Raw genomic sequence first — 21,774 nt, 5'->3', positions numbered from 1 at the left:
TAATTAAAAAATTAGTATGGCATATCTTTATCATTTTATTTTAATCTGTCTTATCTTTAAAGTTGATTTCTTTTAGACAGGTGGGTCCTGTTTTTGATCCACTCTGACAATTCGTCTTTTAATTGGTATGTTAGACCACGATGTTTAAAGTGATTATTGATATAGTTGGATTAATATCTGTCTGTCATTGTTTGTATTTATTGCCTTTGTTATTTGTCCCTATTTTTGTTTTCCATACTTTGTCTCCTTTTTGTGTCTTTTTTTCCAACTTATTGTGGTATATATATAATTGTCAAATAAAAATTACATATATTTAAGGGGTAGAATGTGATATTTTGATATGTGTATGCATTGTGCAATGATTACTGCAGCTAAGTTACATATCCATCAGCTCACAGTTACCTTTTTTTGAGTGTGTGGTGAAAACATTTATGATCTATTCTCTTTTTGTTTTTAATTGAGCATTTTATATGTTTCCATTTTCTCTCCTTTCTTAGCATATCAATTACATTTAAAAAAATTTTTTTAAGCCAAGTGTGGTGGCTCATGCCTGTAATCCCAGCACTTTGGGAGGCTGAGGCAGACAGATCATGTGGTCAGGAGATCGAGACCATCCTGGCTAACATGGTAAAACCCTGTCTCTACTAAAAATACAAAAAATTAGCCAGACGTGGTGGCATGTGCTTATGGTCCCAGCTACTCTGGAGGCTGAGGCAGGAGAATCGCTTGAACCTGGGAGGCGGAGGTTGCAGTGAGCCGAGATCACGCCACCGCACCCCAGCCTGGGTGACAGAGCAAGACTCCGTCTCAAAAAAAAGAAAAAACAATTTTTTTTTTTTTTTTAGTGGTTGCACTAGAGGTTGTGGTATACATTATAACTAATCCTAGTTCACTTTCAAATAATTACACTGCATCATGGATTGTGCAGGTGCCTTGTAATAAAAATTATTTGTAATTCCTCTCTATCCTTTGTATTATTACTATCATTCATTTTACATATAGAAATCATACATAAATATATACATATACACATACCCCCGTACCCATATATATATGTGAAACATACATAGTCAAGTATATTGTTGTTGCTATTATTTGAACAAACTGCTATCTGTTATATCAATTAAGAATAACGAACCAAAGTTGTATTTTACCTTCCCTTATTCTTCTCCGTTACTTTTCCATTCTTCATATAGCTACAGGTTTCTGATCTATATCATTTTCTTTTTCTTTAAAGAACTTCTTTTACATTTCTTACAGAGCAGATCTGCTTGCCATAAATTTTCTCAATTTTTGTTTGACAAGCTTTATTTCTCTTTCACTTCTGAGGGATAATTTTGCAGAGTACAGAATTCTAGGTTGCTGGGTAGGGGTTATTTTGTTAACACTTAAAGCATTTACTCTACTCTCTTCTGTGGTTTCTGAGAATATGTTATGTAATTCCGATTTTGACCCTCTATAAAGGTGTTTCCCCACACCCTTCCAGCTTCTTGCAGGATATTTTCTGTATCTTGGATTTTCTGAAGTTGTTTTGAGGAGGGTGATGCAATTTATCCTGTTTTATGGAAATGAGAGGCCATGCAAAATATATATTTTGTATATTTTGAGCTGAGCTTCCAGGACCGGTGGTTTATTATTCTGGAAATACTGGTTTTGCTCCTTTCTCCGTTTCTTCTCCTTCTGGTATTCTCAATATGTATGTATCATGCCTTTTGTAGTTTTTCCACTGTTTCTAGATGTTCTGTTCCTTTTCTTCAGTCTTTTTTCTGTTTGCATTTCAGTTTTGGTTGTTTCTATTGTGATATCCTTAAGCTCCAATTCTTTTCTCAGTTGCGTCTAGTCAACTAATGAATCCATCAAAGACATTCATCATTTCTGTTTTTGATCTCTAGCGTTTCTTTTTTATTCTTTGTTATAATTTCCAATTCTCTGCTTACATCTGTTCTTGTATATTGCCTACTTTTTCCTTAAACCTATTAGCAGGCTAATCATGGTTCTTTTAAATTATTGGTGTGATAATTCCAACATTCCTGCCATCTTTGACTCTTCTTCTGATGCTTATTCAGTCTCTTTAAATGGTATTTTTTTCCTTTTAGTTCACATTGTGATTTTTTGTTGAAGGTGTACATAAGGTACTGGGTGAAAGAAGTATAGTAAATAGCCTGTTCGTAATGTGATGGTAAGGTGTGTGTGGGGGAGAAGCATTCTGTAATCCTGTGATTAGGTCTCAGTCTTTTTGTGAGCCTGTGCCTCTGAACTGTGAACTTCACACGTGAATCTCAGTCCACAACCCTCTGTCCTGTACCTTTAGGTAGGACAGGATGACTGGAGCAGGCTGGAGTTTAGTATTCCCCTTCTCCCCAGTGGAAAGCTCAAAGAAGCTGGAGCTGGATTTTCTTCTTACTCCAGAAAATGAGGCTGTGGTAAGAGTTTTTCCTGAGGGCAGACTTTGTTAAAAGCATAGTACTTGGGTGTGTTTCAAAAGTTTATTGTCTCCTCTCCCTCTTAAGAGCACAAGGAGATTTTTTCAGATATTTACTGTGAGGACCTAGTAGAGCTCACAAAAGTGTGTGGCTCCCCAGTGACTAGGTTCTCCTAGAATTTTTAATGCTCAGATTTGTCATCCCTGAGCCTCTAGCAATTTATCAATTATAGGTTAAGTTTTTCAACCCTAGCACTTATTCCCACAGAGGTTTCTGCTTGTGGATTTCTGCTCTGGGTAAGTTGCAATTCTTTATGTTTACCTGTCTGCCTCTAATTTGGGAGGGGGATAGTGATTTGTTCTGTGACCCCACTTCTGTGACAGATTTAAGGAAGATCTGTCGATTTTCACTTTGTTCAGCTTTTCACTTGTTAGGATGGAGTAGCGACTTCTGAGCTAGTTACATAGCAGACCAGTAACCAGAAGTCCAATGATTACTTTGTAACTAGACAGACATTGATCACTTCTGAAATGGAACTGTATCACAAATGTATTTTTGAATGACTTCTCATTTCCATGTGGTACTTGGTAACACAAAACCAAATGAACTAGAAGTTGAGCTGGCAGAACAAATAAAAACTTATAACAATATATTTTCATACCTCTTTTAAAAATATTTTTTAAATACCTCTATTGGAAGAATACCTGAAGCAAATAAGACCAGCACATTTCTTTTTTTAGTGATTCATATTCTGAAGTTACTTATTTTTTCTACCTTAAATACTTATTACTTACTCCTCCTAACTACAACTTTGTACCTGCTGACCAGCATCTCTTCACTTTCCCCATTCTCAGCCCATGGTAACCACCAATCAACTCTGCTTCTGTGAATTTAGTTGATTCACATTTACATGTGAGACTGTGTGATATTTGTCTTTCTTTGCCAGGCTTATTTTACTGCGCATAATGTCCTCCAGATTTATCAATGTTGTTGCAAATGACAGGATTTTCTTTAAGGCTGAATAGTATTCCATTGTGTATGTATACCACATTTGTTTTTATCTACTGATCCATTGATGGATACTTAAGTTGATTCCATAACTTCGCTATTGTAAATAAGGCTGCAGTGAACCAAGGAGAGCAGATATCTTTTTGACATATTGATTCCAAGTTCTCAGGATATATATCTAGATGTGAGATTATTGAGTCATATGGTAATTCTATTTTTAGTTTTTTGGGGAACCTCCATATAGTTTTCCAAAATGGCTGTACCAATTTATATTTCCAACAAAAGTGTATGGGGATTCCTTTGTTTCCTTTTCTCTACAGCTTTGCCAACACTTACCATCTTTTGTCTTTTTGATAATAGCCGTCTGACAGATGCAAGATGATATCTCATTGTGGTATTAATTTGCACTTCCCTAATGACTAGTGATATTGAGCATTTTTTCATAATATCTGTTGACCATTTGTATGTTATCTTTTAAGAAATGTCTGTTCAGTGCTTTTGCCCATTGGTTAATTGGGGTTTTTTTTGGTTTGTTTTTTTCTGTAGAATTCTTTGAATTTTTAAAATATATTTCAGATATTAACCCCTTATAAGATGTATTTTTTCCCAATCTGTGGAGATTTTCTTTGCTTTGATAATCATTTTCTTTGCTGTGCAGAAGCTTTTTACTTTGTATATAATCCCATTCAAGACTAATTTCTTTTTGAGGTCTTTTAAGCAGAAAATTCAATATCGTGTATTAAACCATTTAGTAATTAACATCAGTATACATTCGAGGAATTTTCTTGACTGTAACTCACTGTCTGTTACAGCTCTCAAAAGGCTAATAGTCCCATCAAATAATTTGATTAAACATACAATTATACTGTAGTTTAATGTTATAAGTTGTAGTAATATACAGTATACTCAGTAGAAAGGTTGGCAAAAATATGAATAGTTTTTTTACAAAAGAAGAATAAAAGTGACTGAGAAATATGAAATTGTGTTTAGCTTCATTAAGTCAATAAAAGGCAAACTAAGAGAAGATACAGTTTTTTACCTACTGGAAGATTTTTAAGTCATTATTTTTAGTATTTGTGAGGTAGCATTGAAATAGACCCAAACAGTAAAAATTGGTACAACCTGTCAATTTTTAGGAATTTTGTGTGTGTTTAACTTTTCATTTCACAATGATTTTAGACTCACAGAAAAGCTATAAAAAGAGTACAAAAATACCCAATTTACCCTTAACCTAGCTTCTGCTAATGTCACATTTTTAGGAATTAATGCTAAGAAAGTATAAGACATTGCAACATAAACTTAAATACAAATCTGTTATTCATAATCTTGTTATCAATTATTGTACTGTCATCTTAGAACTCCTAAATCGATCAGTTTGGAAGTTTAAACACCTTTTTCAGAATCAATCTTTATTAGTGGAGGCATTGTTCTAGTGTTAACAATTTAACCAAACTAATATTTGCCTGCTACACTCCATGCATGGTAGATACATGAGCACTATAGCATGCAAAAGTTATTTTTATTCCAGACAGCTTTAACAGTGCGAAAAATACCAGTAGTGATAACTGATATTTCATGAATGGTTTCCAGGGAGTCTGTTAAGCACCTTATGTGGATTATTTCACTTATTCTTCTGACAACCCCAGGTGCTATTGGCCTCCCCATTTTACAGATGAGGAAACTGTGTGGAATAGTTATCGTGGTCAAGTGACTAGCATGTAGCCTAGGGGAGTGTAAATTCACATCCTGCATTCTCAATTACTGGCTGCTATTCTCATTCTTTCTTTTTTTCTTCTTTCTTTCCTCTGTTTCACACTTATGTAGCTCTAGAAATCTATTATGTAAGACAAGGGGAGAATGATATTCCAACTAGCAAAGATTACCTTATAATACACCAGAGCACTCTGTATTTCCTAAAGAGTGTTGACTGAAAAAGGATTAGAAGCAGAGCCAATTTCTCTTCTACAAGCACCAGGCACCAAAAAATGTAGGACTACATTTCAATGATCTTGACCACTTCTTCAAAAGGAGTAATAAATGTGAGCCTACCAAATTGCAGGTCATTTCTCTTCTCACCTTTAATACCGTGGAATAATTGTACACACGCTTGGAGTTGAAGCTTAATTTTACATCTTCTTGTGAAATGGAGCAGAAAAACAAAACATAAATGAATGATCACCAGGGCATGCTGAATTATTCAACATAATAATGTTAAATTTGAGATTTTATTCTCCAAAGCTGAAGCTGATGGTTCAGCCAATATGGAAAACAGTCTTTGATCTCTAAAGATATATTAACTTGTAGCTGAGTGAAACCTCGATGCACTGAAAAGTAATTGTTAAGAATGTTCTTTTGTCTTTTAAGTTGTTGAGCATTGGTGACTGCTTGCTTGTTCTGCTAAATATCCTGAGAATTTGTTTGGAAACCTTGTTTTCTACTTTTGGTAGGTTCAGCCCAGAATAAGTTCTCCAAATTAAAAAAGAGTAGTAATAGCTAGCATGTATTGAGCTATTTCTATCTGCCTACTACTAAGTACTTTACATTGATTTATTTCATTTAATTCTTAAATAACCAGGATTCACAATTGGGACATTGTGGTCCTAGAGCCAAGCTATTAGCTATGTGTTTATTTCAGGAATTGGTAAATCTAAATACATTAAGCATCTATATAGGTAATGTTAGTTAAGGAAAATGGCTGGGTGTGGTAATGGCATTGGCAAACTTGTGTTTGCTGTGCTCTACCTAAATGTTTTCAAATACAATTTTAAAAACACTGTAGGCCAAACCCAAATCAGAAGATATAATGGATAAATTTGAAATACTATGGGCGATGGCTGTAAGGCCTTCTTGTTCAGATGAAAATTTAAATTATTTTATTGGATACTTATTTTCATACTTGTTCTTTCACATATCTATGTGAAAATTTCAGCAAACTACCTAATCTGTGATTATATTCATAAAGAAGGAAATAAAGTTTTATATTCCTTCTTTTTGATGAGGTACTGTAAATTGAGGGGACAGTCTCAGACTTGGATCCAGTGTTTTACAATACATGTCAATTATAAAGATTATTTTTCTGGAATATTAATAAACAAAAATCTTCTAGAAGTCAATACATAAAAGTCATTGTAATAGAGAAAATGAACAGGATTTTGGTAGTAATAGGCAATTCATACAAAAGGAAATCTTAGTAACAAATGAAAAGATGCTATGGTTCACTCATAATCAAGGGAATGTAAATTAAAAGAAGATACTATTTCATCTCTGTTTTGTTAGCATACTGTAAATTCTGATGATGCCAGGAATTGCAAGGATTTGGGGGCAGTGAGAACTCATATACTACTGTTGGGTGAATAAATTGGTGTTACCACTTTGGAGACCAGTTTGGCAAGTTTGAAATAAAATGTTGCTTGTACATCATAACTTGGCGGTTCCCAGGAATGCTTTGGGTAGAAGGTAGTGATAGAACTGAGAAAATAAAGGAGTTTGTTTGAGCAAAGCACCAGAGAAACAGCTAACATGACAGGAAGAACAAACAGCACTTAAAGAATCATGAAGGCAAGGAAATGAACATTCAGCTCATGAATCGAATATGTGCAAATCATTCAATATAACTGGAAGCCAAGAAAGGGCATGGAGGAGGAGCCAGTGAGATCAGTCTGGAAATAGACAGGGCCCAGATGATAAAAGCTGTGATATGTGGGGATAGCTTGGGTTTAATCCTGTAGACCAGTGGCCCTCAATTCAGGCTAATCATCAGAACTAACTGGATCCCTTTCCAGACTTAGTGAATTAGCATCTCTCAGAATATGGATCAGGACACTGTTCTTCAAAAGTCTCAGTCACATTGCTTCTCTGCCTTTCAGCCAAGGTCAAGTGTAGAAGTCTCAGCCACATCTATTATTTCATTCTTAGAACGCCCTGAAAGAGGGAGCTGGTAATGGTTTTTTGTCTATGTCATGGAGGATTACAGCCCAAAGTGGGATTATGCAAGTTTATCATGTTAGTTTTTGATACACTTGGATTAGAAATCAGCACCCTGTCGTGAGGTGATACCCTCTGTTTCCGCTCCAGTTGTCTGGGGCAGATGGAGGAACTGGTTACTCTGAAGGCTTTTTCTTTCAGACCCTCCAGATTTTTATGAGCCGAAAGACTCTGCATAAAATTAGATTAAATTGCAAAACTACATGCTATACAGTTGGGATGTACTCATCATTACTCACCACAGGAGCTTTTGAAGGACTTGCTGTTGCAGTGTGAGCTGATAAACTGTATTTTGTAGTTGGGGGTGTAGGGGAGGAGTTCAAAGGCAAAGCATATTAGCAATATTTCAGATAAGAAATGATGATAGTCCTTACTGAAGCTTGGGCTATGGGACTGAACAAGAAGTGATAGATTCAAGAGAAGATTGGAAGATAGTATCTAATAAGTATCCTTTCGGAGTGTGATTTTAAAAAATGAGCTTGTGAGATTGGGCAAAGAAGGGAAGAAGCCCTGAGAGGCAGGGAGAGCTGAGGTTTCTAGATGCTATGTGAATATCAAGTGTTTATGGAGGAAGACTTCATTAGTTTTGGTTTTTGAGTATATTTCCGATCTCAGAGAAAATGTTGTTAGTAACAAATCAAAAACCTGATTTTATTTTTCTTTAATTTTGGTTAATATTCTCCTACCCAAAGTTATTTTATGGTTTTTTTTTTCTTTTTGGTAGATTTAAGATCACATGTTATCTTAACCATTTAGCAGTTATTGTTCTGAAAGTGAGGCAGTGGAGTTTGACCAGCAGTAGGAAGAGGGTTGGTGGAGAGTTCTATCTTATTTTCCATTATTGGCCTTTTAATGTAATATAACTCATTAGAGTGTTTCGCCGTTTTAGCTATTAACTATCAAGAGAAACTTCTCATTAGAAAATATAAAATCTCATGAATAAAATAACGTTATAGAATAAGGCCTGATTCTTAAGTGTTTCCCAATAGAGATGAATTATATGAGTTTCTTTTTTCTACCAATAGGGAAAAAGTTGGATTGTTAAAAGAAGTTATGAAGATTTTCGGGTACTTGATAAACATCTTCATCTATGTATTTATGACCGAAGATTTTCCCAGCTCTCAGAGCTTCCCCGTTCTGACACCCTGAAGGACAGTCCAGAGGTAAGCATTTAGTACTTTAGTATATTTAGTACAAAGGTAATCACTATATATGAGTTTGCAGAAATTTTTGTCTGTATACTAAACAAAAGCTTATATTGAACACTCAGGATGACTCCTGGGACTACTTACCTGTTTCATAACTGAAAAGTTAGTAATGTTAAATATAATGTTTAGAATTATGTTAAATATAATGTTTAGAATTAGAGTAGGTTCAGTGCATAATTTTATAAGGGAAAACAACTCATAATATATAAACAAACAATATATAAAAGCAAATCATTCTCCAGAGAGCACATAAAAATGGAAGCAAAAATAGGGAAAAACGTTGCCTTTCATATCAAAGAAATCCATATTAAAACAGTGTTGTTTGAGTAGTTTATGACAGCATGCTGGGTGTATGCACCTACCTTCACCCCTGCAAAAAATGTCTAGTAAAAACATAAAAGATTTCTAAACAGAGGTTCTTTATAGCATCGTTAAACCAAAAGTACCATCAGGGAATCAAAAATTGTGAGGAATCTTTAAAAGTAGATGGGATAAAGTTTATGGGGAAGAGTAAATATAGCCTAAACATGTAAGTGCAGCATGACTGCAAAGCATAGGGAGACTAGAAAGTTTACACATAGAAACTGAAGAAATAAAATAACCGAGAGGTACAAACAAGGCTTTTCGAAGGATGATTACTATCCTCTGAGAGAAAATGAAGCTGTCACATCCATGAAATGGATTTAAATAAATAAAATCAGAGATGTTGTAAACGAATATAGGATCATTTACATTAATTTTAATAAGAGCAAACCTGAATGACTGAACTCCATGCAGAATGTACCCAGCTGAAGAGAAAGTCAGGGAGTTGGGTGATCAAGCCAAGTCATTTATAATAAGAATACAACCCCTGGAAGGGACAGAAAGTTAGCAAGTTGTGAGAGAACAGTTGGGAGTCATGGAGAATAGGTCCAGAGCGGTTTCTGTCGATGGGAGTTATAGGAGGAGAGAGTGGATGCAAGAAAATAATGAAAAATTGGTGTAAACCACTCCTCCCACCAGATCTAAATAAAGCCATGTTCTGAGATTTAGTGGGTTCATTAAGTGTTAAAATATAACGGACACTGCAGCAGGGTCTCAGGAGTGTCTTAAAACACGGATCTCTTTGTACCATAGAAAATCTAAAAGTCCCTTTATCTGCATTTCTCATTTCTGCTTCATTTCATTTTTTTCCTGTTTCATTTTTTTCTCTCAGATTATCCTAAAACATGGCCACCACCAAGAGGTCCCAGGTTTTTATCCCCTTTTAAGGGAGCAGCCAAACTGAGCTAGAATCTGTGTCCTAATTCCTGGATTAACTCTTGATTGGTCCAACTAATATTAGGGCATATTCCTGGACCAGTCAGCTGAACCGTGGTGTAGGATCACGTATGAACATGGCTGCTCCTGCCACAGCCATGTTCATGGAAGATGACAGTGGGTCTTGGGGAAAAGGGTTTCCGAGTAGTAGGGGAAATCTAGGCAGAAACGCCAGATATGGATCTGCTATAGTTATCTTTTTGCATATTCAGTACAAAAATAGAAAGTGATGAAATTAGAAACCGTGGAATAGTACGATCGCTGATAAGGGGCTAGAAGTTGAAGCTCTGCATGAGACGGGGCTGAGTTGCTATGTAAGTGCCCATAGTGCTACTGGTGAGTTTCTGTGAAGAATCCTCTGTAACTATTAAAATGCCTAAAGATCTATAGATTTTTTCTTCCAGAAACCGTCAGTTTTCTCTGCCAGAGAACATAGTATCTTTCCTCAGAGTTACACTGAATCTTTTTCTTTTCAGTCGGTCACTCAGATGCTTATGGCTTACCTGTCACGCCTTTCAGCTATCGCTGGCAACAAGATCAACTGTGGGCCCGCCCTTACCTGGATGGAGGTATTTCCTAATTCACTTTTCGTGAAAAATGTATATTTAAATTATCTACTTAAGAAATTTGATATTAACATAATTTTGACATCTATTGAGCTTCAGCAATCAAAGAAATGGAGTACATTCTCATCATCTGGGAGGATAGATACGTGATATAGGAAATATTTTTTCGTCTCAAATCTTTCTTTGATAATCTTGGAAACTGAATATCAATAATACCTGTTATTTTGGTGTTTAATATACTAGTGTATATATTCAGTACTTTTTTTTAGTTGACTTAGTAATTGAAAATATTTTTCAGTTATTTATGAGCAAGGGACAACTTCTTAAAGGGTCCTCTGTAAGAATAACTGTTGAGTGAAACGTTATTCAGTAAATAGATTACATATTTATTCTTAATTTGCATATGTAGAGTTATATTGTTTTCTCCTCCCCCTGGAAATTGGGAATGCAAGATGGAAAGTGGAAAGAATATAGAACTATGGGCCAACCTGCATTGAGATCTTGGAAAAACTATTGAATCTCTTGTAAATTACATAGCCTCTTTCATCTTTAGCATCCTCACCTTTAAATGATGATAAGTATTTTTTAAAGTTGTGAGGATTAAATTAAACCATATATGTTATAGGCACAGCACAATGACTAGCATATTTTAACTACCCAGTAAATGGTAGGATTTTTTTTTTTAAAGACTCTTTGGGTTATTGTATCTCTGAATTAAAATGAATTTCTCCTATAGATAGTCAAAGAAGCATTTTCAGGTCCAGTGTCTTTATCTCAGAGTACATTTTCTTTGTGATAGATTGATAATAAGGGAAATCACCTTTTGGTTCATGAGGAGTCATCCATCAACACTCCTGCTGTTGGTGCTGCCCATGTTATCAAGAGGTACACCGCTCGAGCCCCTGACGAACTGACCTTAGAGGTAAATAGCTGAAGAGGTTGTTTGTTATTTGGTTCCTGCTACCTTTCTGGCCTCATCTTTGACTGTTCTTAACCACTTCCTTAATTTAAAAAAAAATGAAAAGCACCAGGTTTTTCCATAGTCCTTTATCTTTCCGCCTGTAATATCTTCTATTTTTGTTTAAATGACAGTACTTATCCTTTAAAACTGAGGTTAAATGTCTCCTCTTTTGTCTGGGAAGTCATTCCTGATCTCCCTCCCCTCACTCCATGCAAATACATACCTCCCAAAAACCTGAATTGAATGTCATTCTGAACTGTGCTCATGGCTTATTGCTGACACATCACTTATTACATTTAATCATGATTGTTCTCTTTGTCTCAGTGAGCTTCTTGAAAGCAAGGTCTGTCTTTTTGTGTTTTTGTACCGAAAAACAATACCCAGTGATACTTTTTTTTCCTATATTGTTGAAAGATTGAGTTAAAGAACAGATAAAAGGTGAAATGAATACATCTTGCTGTCAGATATAAAAGGAGGGGAATTAAATTTTTTCCTCTAAAAATATATATTGGCTAATGAGGAAAAAAATGCTGACAGTTAATTAAATTTAAGAAATAATAATATAACTTTTTACTGCATAGAATCTGAACTGTTTTCAAACTTTTAAGTTCTGTACAGAAAGAAATGTAGGTCTTGGAATGATGATGTCAGCATATATGGCTTTACGAAATGGCTTATACATGATTTGAAAGATCAGTTGTGAATATACAAAAGAAAAATTCCTAAAGCTCTATAGTATATGTTAGTAACATTGCTCTGAAGTTCTTAACTATGTTTTATCATAGATATCAGCATTTCTTTTGATTGAAGAATATAACTTCTGTTGAATATATTATTAAAAACTATTGTAATTTTTATATTTATGATTTTATATGAGTTTATATAAACTCGCTAGTTTTTCTTTTACAGTGAAGAAAGCTCTTTAGTGGATATAATTATATTTTGCTATCTATTGAAAGAAGTGTAGTTGTCATCAAATTTTATACTTACTAAGCATAACCCATCTTAGGCCCTTTTCTATATGATTAAATAAGATATGTCAAGAGCTCAGTACAGTGCCTGGCACAGGGTAAGCACCCACTAAATGTACTATTAAGGGAATCTGTTATTGTTTCTAAGCATGAATATTTAAAATTATCTTTCATAAGTGAATCTGATCACTCTCAGTGACAGCAGTAACAATATTTTAACAGAAGTGATGATAATGGTGTGATGCCTAACATTTAAAAATCTTATGCTATTAATCTGGCTTTCTGAAGTTACTGCACGTGTGTTAGTTGAATCACAGTCTTTGTGCTGCTTAACTTTTTGTAGACCTCTCTTTCACAAATCATAATATAATTAAATTGTTTTTAAAAGGAAGTGGTACTTCTTTTGGAAATTACTGGCCAGAGCATGAATAGTAATTTACCTTTTCATACAGTTAAGATTTAAATTCCAGGTATAACAATTGGTTTAAATTTTAACTAAAACCATTTTGCTTACAATTTTGATTCTCCTAGGTGGGAGACATTGTGTCTGTTATTGACATGCCTCCGAAAGTGTTAAGCACATGGTGGAGAGGCAAGCATGGATTCCAGGTAGGCAACAACAAATGAGGTGTGGGAAAATTCAAAGAAAAGTTTTCTTTATGTTTCATTAATACTTTCGTTTACATGTACTGGTAATGGACTTTGTCATCAGAAATTTTATCTGCAACGATAGAAACTGCAGATGGTAATGATAATAGATTTAAATTTCCTTTTCTAATTACTATTTTGGTTGTTTCTTATCGCCTTCATCTTTAAATGGTGGTGTAGCCAAAATACGAATAGAGTCTCAGACCTGATGGCCACTTTTCGGTTACAAGGCCTGGGGAGTGACCTTGCTTTTAATACAAGTTTTTAATCATGATTCATATAGATTTCCTTTCTGGAATTAAGTCAGTTTGATTAATATTTTTCTATAAAAAGGCATTGTAACTGTTATGTAAACTTACTTTTAATTACAGAACAACAACAGAATCTAAAGCAATCTCATTTCTTTTTCTGTATTCAGTAGTCCCTTATCTGCGGTTTCCCTTTCCATGGTTTCAGTTACCTGAGGTTAACCAAGGTTCGAAAACATTAAATGGGTAATTCCAAAAATAAATCATTGGTTTTAAACTGCATGCTGTTGTGAGTAGTGTGATAAAATCTCTCCCTGTCCCACCCAGGACGTGAATCATCCCTTTGTCCAGCATATCCACACTGTAGATGCTACCTGCCCCATTAGTCATTCCGTAGCCCTCTGTTATCGGGTTGACTGTTGAGGTCTTGAGGTGCTGTGTTCAAGTAACCCTTATTTGACTTAATTGTTTTACTCAATTATTGATTACTGTAATGAATCTCTTACTGTCCCTAATTTATAAATTAAACTTGAAACACGTATGCGTGTATAGGAAAAAGTATCCTAGGGTTTGGTACCATCTGTGATTTCAGGCATTCACTGAGTGGTCTTGGAACGTATTTCCTGCAGATAAGGAGGGACTACTTTGTGGCTAAACAGTTTGGGACCTGATAATGGCATCTGTTAGACTGACTTAGCAACTAATTTTTATGAGGAGTCTCTGAAAATGCCTTAAAGTTGTATCCTTAATATATAGCCTGTGACATTTTGTGGTCTACTTACACAAGTGTTACTAAATACTGCATAATAAAATGCTCATGCGATGTTGTTAGAAATTTGATAAGCATTGTATAAATACTTTGAGTTCTAACTACATATTAAATAAAAATGAATTATTAGCTTTACAATAAAATATATTGTATTAAAACATAGTAATACAATTTAAAACATTATAAAATGGTAGATAAGAGTGTGGGCTCTGGCTCCAGATTGTCTGGGTTTTAATCCTGTGTTATCTCGGGCAAATTATTTAATTCTCTGTGTCTCAGTTTCCTCATTTGTAAAATGGGGATTATGGGACCATTGTTTGCCTCACATGGTTATCTTGAAGATTAAATATGTGAGAATAAAAATAGAACATACTTAGACCAGGTCTGATGGATTTTTTTTTTAATCAATAAGTGTTGATTTTTAAATTTAAAGAATTCTGGTTTTTATTTTATAAGTTTAATTTTATCTATCACTTTCCCTGCATCTATAGTAATTTAATTTGGTTGTTAAGACCAGAAAAACCCTATCACATTACCCTACAACTCTTCTTGTTTGTGCTTTTGGGATCCTCTTCCATCTGTGCTCTGATTTCTTAACAGTTATGAATAATAAGTGCTTTTGATTAAATATAAAACTAAATAGAAGACTACAGTTATCTTTTTCCTATTAAGGGGTCAGTTCTTCATGTTAGTGGAAATGAACAATAGACTTAAGGGTCTCAAAGATGATCAAAAGATTAATTTGGCTTTAAAATAATAGTTATGTTGTGGTCTTGATGTTACTAATAACTTTCTTATATCTATATCTATCTATCTCACCTTAGGGAAGTCATTTGCTTTGTTTGGACTTCAGTTTCTTCTTAAAATCAGAGGGTTTCATTTACAATCTCTCTCTTCCTTCTCAACATTTAAATTCTATGATTGTCTTCCCTTTGTTTGTGTAACAAGTATTTAGTGAGTACTGATTCTCTGCTAAGTGTATAGCTTTATACTCCAAAGTGTTGTTGAGACTCACACAGTTAGTTTATTGCCTAAACAAACTAATTCTTTTTCAAAGTGAGTATAAATTAACTAGTATAAATTAACTAGTTAAAAATTAGTTTATTGCCAAAACAAATTATTGAAAACAAAAATGAAACTTCTAACTTCAAAGACTGATTTGTAACTGATAATGAAAAATCTTTCCTATAGGAATGCTATTTTTCATCTTGATTGGTCTTAGAAAGGCAATCATATCTCCATGGATCATGTTGGAGTGTACCTGTGAGAAGAGGCATTGATGTGGGGAGTGCCCGTGTAGCCAGGAGCAAGTCTTTAAATGTTACTGTCAAACTTTTTTAAAAAAGAAATTCAGGCTGGGGGCAGTGGCTCACACTTGTAATCCCAGCACTTTGGGAGGCCGAGGTGGGTAGATCACGAGGTCAGGAGTTCAAGACAAGCCTGGCCAACATGATGAAACCCTGTCTCTACTAAAAATACAGAAATTAGCTGGACTTGGTGGCGCATATCTGTAATCCCAGCTACTCTGGAGGCTGAGGCAGGAGAATCTCTTAGAACCTGGGAGGTGGAGATTACAGTGGGCCAAGATTGCGCCACTGCACTCCAGCCTGGGTGACAGAGCAAGACTCCGTCTCAGAAAAAAAGGAAATCAGTATTTTAAGGTAGGAATCCACAGTTCAGCATTCCTTGCTGTTTCTGCACAATTAGTCCATTTCTAAGAGCACTCATGGTTAATTGCAGGGACAGGTGTGAAAGGGGAGACATGTTGAGCCTCTGTTACCTGCAAAGTATAGCTCAGTACTTTACATGCAGTGTTTTCTTTAATTTCACAAAGCTTCTAGGTAGTTACTCTCCTCCCGTTTTATGGGGAGAAAACAGTTTTTGAGATGTTTAATAAGTAGTCAGGATGCCAAGTCAGTAAGTGAAGGGAGTAAGGACTCAGATCTAAGTCTGCTCCATCTCATTGCCTGAAGAGCACTAAACATGATTTCTACATTCACTCTCAGAATATTAACGTTCTTCACATCAGTTTTCTACCGTATAGAAAGGAACATCTTTCCTGCTCAACTAGCGAGCAGTATAGTATAAAGATTAGCCAACTACGGACTGCAAAGCATGTATGATTACTGGTGGAAACATTGCTGTTACTGCGTGTTATGTTTTTATGTGATAATTAATCAATTGTATGCTGGGGAAAAGCTCTTCAGACTGTTCACGACGTCCCCTACCTTTGTTAGGTATTTTTAAATTGTAAGCATGTGCCCCTCCTGGGAGATACTCTGTTGAGAGAGGAAGACAATCATGGTAACTGTAAATCAGACATATTTCCACATCCTGATTTTCAAGTTTAACTGAAATAATAGCTTAGTTTGGTGGTTTTTATACTTTTTATTTTAATCCAGTGGGATTATTAATCAAATAGAATCGTGCGCAGAACCTCAATGTGAGAAAAGGTAACCATGGAGCTACCCTGATTGGTTCAAGTCAGAAACGCTGGGCCTTATTCCCATGCAGCCTGCCTGACTGGCCTCCTTCAGGCCGTCTGCAGCAGCCCGAGGGGCCTCAGTAGGGGTGAAAACCATGAGTTTAGCTTACTAGCGGACCTCACTCTGTGTAGTAGATATATCAAAAGCTATTTCAAAATTTTAATTTTAAAAAGCCAGCCAACAGTCTGAAGTTTATTAGAGAAACATGTTCTTTATAAGGAGATTTTTTTGTGACGCCTTTTAGAAGGATAGTATCTGGAGTTTTAAAATTTCTCTAATGTAAATTATGTCTGAATTCTTGGTACTTTCATATATTCTGATGTGGATGGGGGATATAATTTCAGAAGGCAAATAATCATATATATGTGATTGTATATGATATATATATAGTGTTATGTGTGTGTGTGTGTATTTTTTTTTCTGTTATTGGGCATAACAGGTGACCCACTGATACTTTTGTCAGTGGGAGCTGTTTCTAGGATTTGTTCATTCCTTAATTCGTCTGTTAGGTACTGTGTTCATTTGCTAGGACTACCATAATAAAATACCACAGACTGGGTGACTTAAATGTTAATAGCAAATGTATTTTCCTACAGTTCCGGAAGCTAGAAGTTAAGGTACCAGAAGGTTTAGTTTTTTTTCAAAAGGCTTCTCTCCTTGGCTCGCAGATGGTCACTTTCTTGGTGTGTCCTCACATGGCCTTTCCTCTCTGTGTTTGTCTGTGTCCTAATCTCCTCTGCTTGTAAGGACATCAGTCAGATTAGATTAGGGGCCACTCATTTAACCTAATTACCTCTTTAAAAGTTCCCATCTCTAAATATGCAGTTGATCCTTGAACAACATGTGTTTGACCTTTGTGGGTCCACTTATACACGGATTTTTTTTTTTAACCAAACACTATTGAAAATACAGTATTTGTGGGATGCGAAACTCTCATATTCGGAGGGCAGGCTTTTGGAATATGATGTGGGATTTGAGTTTGTGTGGATTTGGCTATATGAGGGGATTCTGGAACCAGTCCCCCCCAGGTACGCTGAGGGATGACTGTACTCACATCCTGAGTTCCTGGGGGTTAGGAATTCAACATTATGAATTTTGGGGGAGAGGGGCACAATTTTTAGCCCATAATAGATGTCAGCCAGTCCTGAATGGAGAAGTCGGTTGGGCCACCTTTAGGGCTGGCCTGAAGGCACCTCAGGGACTCTCTTACATAGACTTGGTGGGGAACAGGTCCCTACCTGAGCCAGGCTGGTTCCAGGCTCAGGGCAGGCAGGACATGGAGAACTAGCAGACCTCAATACTCTCCTTGGGGTCTCTCTGATGAGTAGGGAGTTCAGGGCTCACCAGAACTCCCTGGAAGGTGCAGGAGGGCTTCCTGGAGGAGGTTACACTGGAGCACAGTGTTGCATGTGTCTTCTTCCGAGAGGATGTCCGCATGACCCACTGATGCTTCTGTCAGCAGGAGCAGGTGCACAGGCCAGGCGGGGAACAGCATGCACCTCGGTCAGCCAGCTCGCCTGGCTCTGGTTACATGTGAACCTTGTAAACTGGGCTCTGGCTGCAGAACACAGAGGAGGCAGTGTCTTCCCTAGCAGTGTAAAGGAGACAAGGGCCTCGTCTTGGTGTTGACTGTCACCAGTGGTGTTCCTAGGGATTGAGATGATTTAGTGCAGACCTCAGGAGAGAAAGGGAAGAGGAGCAAGGATGCGGACTACTGCTTCCTACGATGGAGGCCGAGTGAGCTGAGGTGTCACCCGCTTGAGCGCTGCTGCAAAGCTTTCTGAAGCTCGTTGTTGATACCCAGGCCCGGTGTGTCTGCACTTGCAGCTCTGCTCAGCTCAATGTGTTCATGGCATGTTATCTGGACTCCACTTTTCTTTTGTCAAGGTCACGTTGTGTGTGTGTGTTCTCCTTTCTGGCCGGCTGTCAGGGCATGACAAGGCACAAGTCTCTGTGCAGAGATCCTTCCTTAATATTGCTGTGAACTGGTGCTATATAGTTGCTGTACTGTGATTTTAATATTATTTAAAAAATAGAGCTGGGTGTGGTTCCTCATACCTGTAATCCTAGCACTTTGGGAGGCCAAAGTGGGAAGATCGCTTGAGCCCAGGAATTTGAGACCAGCCTGGCCAACATGGTGAAACCTCATCTCTACTAAAATTATGAAACTTACCTGGGCACAGTGATGCATGTCTGTAGTCTAAGCTGCTTGGGAGGCTGAGACAGGAGGACCCCAGCTGAGCCTGGCAGGTGGAGGTTACAGTGAGCCAAGAGCCAGACCTTGTCAAAAATAAAAATAATAATCAATAGACTTGATTTTTGTATAGTTACAGATTTGCAGAATAATTGAGCAGATAGTTCAGAGTTTCATGTAATACCCCTTGCCTCTTATCTCCCCATACCTTCCCCGTTATTCACATTTGCTTTACAGTACATTGAATAGAATCAGCAAAATGCTGATCTTTACCAACCATCAGCTGATTAGCTGAGTTTACCTACAGCACTGACTTAAGCAGTGTTTCTAGAAGAGTGGTCTTAAGGAGCACCAGGGCCAGAATCACACAGATAAAAATACAGTCTCAAATCATACCTTGCAACTGTTGAAACAGTTCTGGGGCCTGCTTTTTGTTACAATTAACGACCCAATATTGAAAACTATTATTAACTAAAGTCCATTGTTTGTATTAGACTTCACTTCTTGGTGTGCCTTCTCTGGGTTTTGACAAATACATAATAGCATGTATCTACCATTATAGTTTCACACTGAATAGTTTTTTTTGGCCTAAAAATCTCCTGTGCTTCTCCTATTTATCCTTTTCTGCTGAACCCTTCACAGCCTGTGATCTTTCACTGTCATGTCTTTTCCAAAATATCCCTATTAGAATCATATAGTATGTAGCCTTTTCAGACTGGCTTCTTTTACTTAGTAATATGCATTTAAGGTTCTTCTGTGTCTTTCTCTGGCTTGATAGCTTCTTTTTTAATCACTATCTAATATTCAGTGTCATGGATGTGCCACAGTTTTATATATTCAAGTATTGAAGGACCTCTTGGTTGTTTTCATGTTTTTAGCAGTTATGAATGAAACTGCTATAAACATCTGTGTGCAGGTTTTTGTGTGGAACGTAAGTTTTCAAGTCTTTTGAGTAAATACCAAGGAATATCATTGCTGGATCATATGGTAAGAGTATGTTGAATTTGGTGAGAAGCCACAACACTGTCTGCCAAAGCGCCTGTATCATTTTGCATTCTTACCAGCAGTGAATGAGAGTTTCTGCTGTTCCACGACCTCACCAGCATTTAATAATTGCCAGTTAAAAAAAATAGCCATTCTAATAGGTCCAACAAATAAAGTTAGTTTGAGCAATAGTGTTTACCAAAGGGATTGAAGGGTGCTCTTCTGCTCTCTTCATTTTGTTACCAGTATTTCTTTTTATTCTCCCTTTGCCACTGACTCTTAAACTTGAATGTTTAAAGGAGGCTATGTTTAAACATCAAATCCCAGGACCTAAGCCCCTAAATGTTGTTTCAGTAGTTGTGGGGTAGGATACAAGACTATTTTTGTCCATGTGTGCTGCAGGTAAATTCTGCCAGTCACCTGCATTTTGCCAAGTTCTATTCCAAGTATTATACTAGCTCAGACCATAATTTAGCCGTGGGAACAGAAGGATAAGTTCATCCATGTGTTTAAATTATACTGTGACTCTCTTTCTTTTCTTAAACTTCTGGGAGTAGGAAGTGTGAAATTATATTAACTACAGTAATTTGAAATTCTGATCTCTGTGTTTTTTATTTGTCACCTAAGGAGTATATTGAATCTCTCATCTTTGTTTTCTGAGGTGTTTCATCATATACTTCAGAAAGTAAAAGTAAAAACTCTTCCCGTTTTTCTTTGTTTTTAAACTAACTGGCATTATTATTACATTTGTGTTCTTGTCTGTAAATGATTGTTAGAAATGTGAGGTGGTGCCTCAGAGAGCCCTTTTTTCTGGGTAAAGGCATTACACAAATATAACATGTTATCATATTTTAGGATTGTTTGTTATGTGCAGTGTCTCTCAGAGTTTTATCTAGGAGCCACGGGTATCTGAATGACCTGAGAAATGTGATAAAAATGGATGTTGATCATCAGAATCTTAGGGGATGGGGTCAGGAGTCTGAATTTTAACAAGTTTTTCAGATGATTATTATGCACAGAGCATGAGAACTGCTGATCTTGGCTCCCATTGTTTATCTTGTGTGCGGATAAAGGGAGCAATCAAACACAGTTTAGAAACTGTTTTGTTTCTCCCTCCCCTCAGAAAATCTTCTGTAAAGCACATCTGGGACACAGTTAATCTAATGGCCAGAATCTCATTTAGAGAGCAATGGAATTTTATATACCTACCCCATGTTCTCTTCGTTTTCCATTAGATGATCAAGGATCACCTATTTTGTTTTTCATAGTTATCCCCAAATATTGTGAGTTTTTGTGCACAAATATCAGAGAAGCAATTCTTGGACAACACAGTTTTTTTACCTCAAGAGTATAATGTGGCTCCAAGTAACTTAGTTTTAGGGAAATCATCTTTATTTCACAGGGCAGATATTCAGAAACCTTGTCTTGTATAGTAGTTTAATGGATTTGCTTATATCTCTGCTTGTTTATGTAAAAACCATCATATTCATGTAATACCCTAGAATCCAAAGCTGCATCTTTTCATTACTCAAAATCAAATAGAGCAAAATGTTTACTCTCCAGTTAAGTAATGGGAAATCATATTATACTGTAAATTTTCATCTGTAATGTGACGTAATTTCAGGAGAAGGGGAATTATGTGATAATGCAAATGAAAGAAATTGCTAACATTTATTTAGTACTTAGATGTGCTTTTCGAAGTGCTTACCACTAACCTTTAATTCCACAACTTTGTGAAGGTACTATAATGATCTCATTTTAGATGAAGAAACTAAAGCACAAAGGGTTAAACAACTAGCCCTTTGTTATTACACTGTATATTGCAGAGTTTCTATTGAAGCCTATACATTTTAGGCAAAGAACAGATCATGGTAATAATTTAATGAATAATAGTGGCTCCGCTTGTTTACTTGTATGAATCATAGATTTTTGTACAGTGGAAGATGATAGTGGACCATCTGGTTCTAAACTGTCATTTTAAAATGGTAGAAATCTGGAGACAAAGAAATTTAGATAAATTTTTCT

At 36.2% G+C, this 21,774-nt stretch overlaps 1 protein-coding gene across 6 annotated transcripts in view; it reads left to right on the top strand.

The window, feature by feature from the left end:
- The window catches only part of ARHGAP32 (Rho GTPase activating protein 32), a 304,654-nt gene that overhangs the window by 191,491 nt on the left and 91,389 nt on the right, over window positions 1-21,774 (top strand). For 5 of the 6 annotated variants that reach the window (XM_038004998.2, XM_073022239.1, XM_008021489.3 and 2 more), the window contains 4 exons: window positions 8,441-8,578; window positions 10,399-10,491; window positions 11,288-11,410; window positions 12,952-13,029. In XM_038004998.2, the coding sequence (XP_037860926.2) occupies window positions 8,441-8,578; window positions 10,399-10,491; window positions 11,288-11,410; window positions 12,952-13,029 (432 nt within the window). Of the gene's footprint in view, window positions 1-8,440; window positions 8,579-10,398; window positions 10,492-11,287; window positions 11,411-12,951; window positions 13,030-21,774 lie in introns of those variants that run through there. The other variant, XM_073022240.1, reaches the window with a different exon arrangement.

This window comes from Chlorocebus sabaeus, chromosome 1 (genome assembly GCF_047675955.1).
Source record: "Chlorocebus sabaeus isolate Y175 chromosome 1, mChlSab1.0.hap1, whole genome shotgun sequence".
NCBI classification, from domain to species: Eukaryota; Metazoa; Chordata; class Mammalia; order Primates; family Cercopithecidae; genus Chlorocebus; species Chlorocebus sabaeus.
The sequence above is the reverse complement of the archived record's forward strand: the minus strand, read 5'-3'. Positions and strand labels throughout refer to the sequence as shown.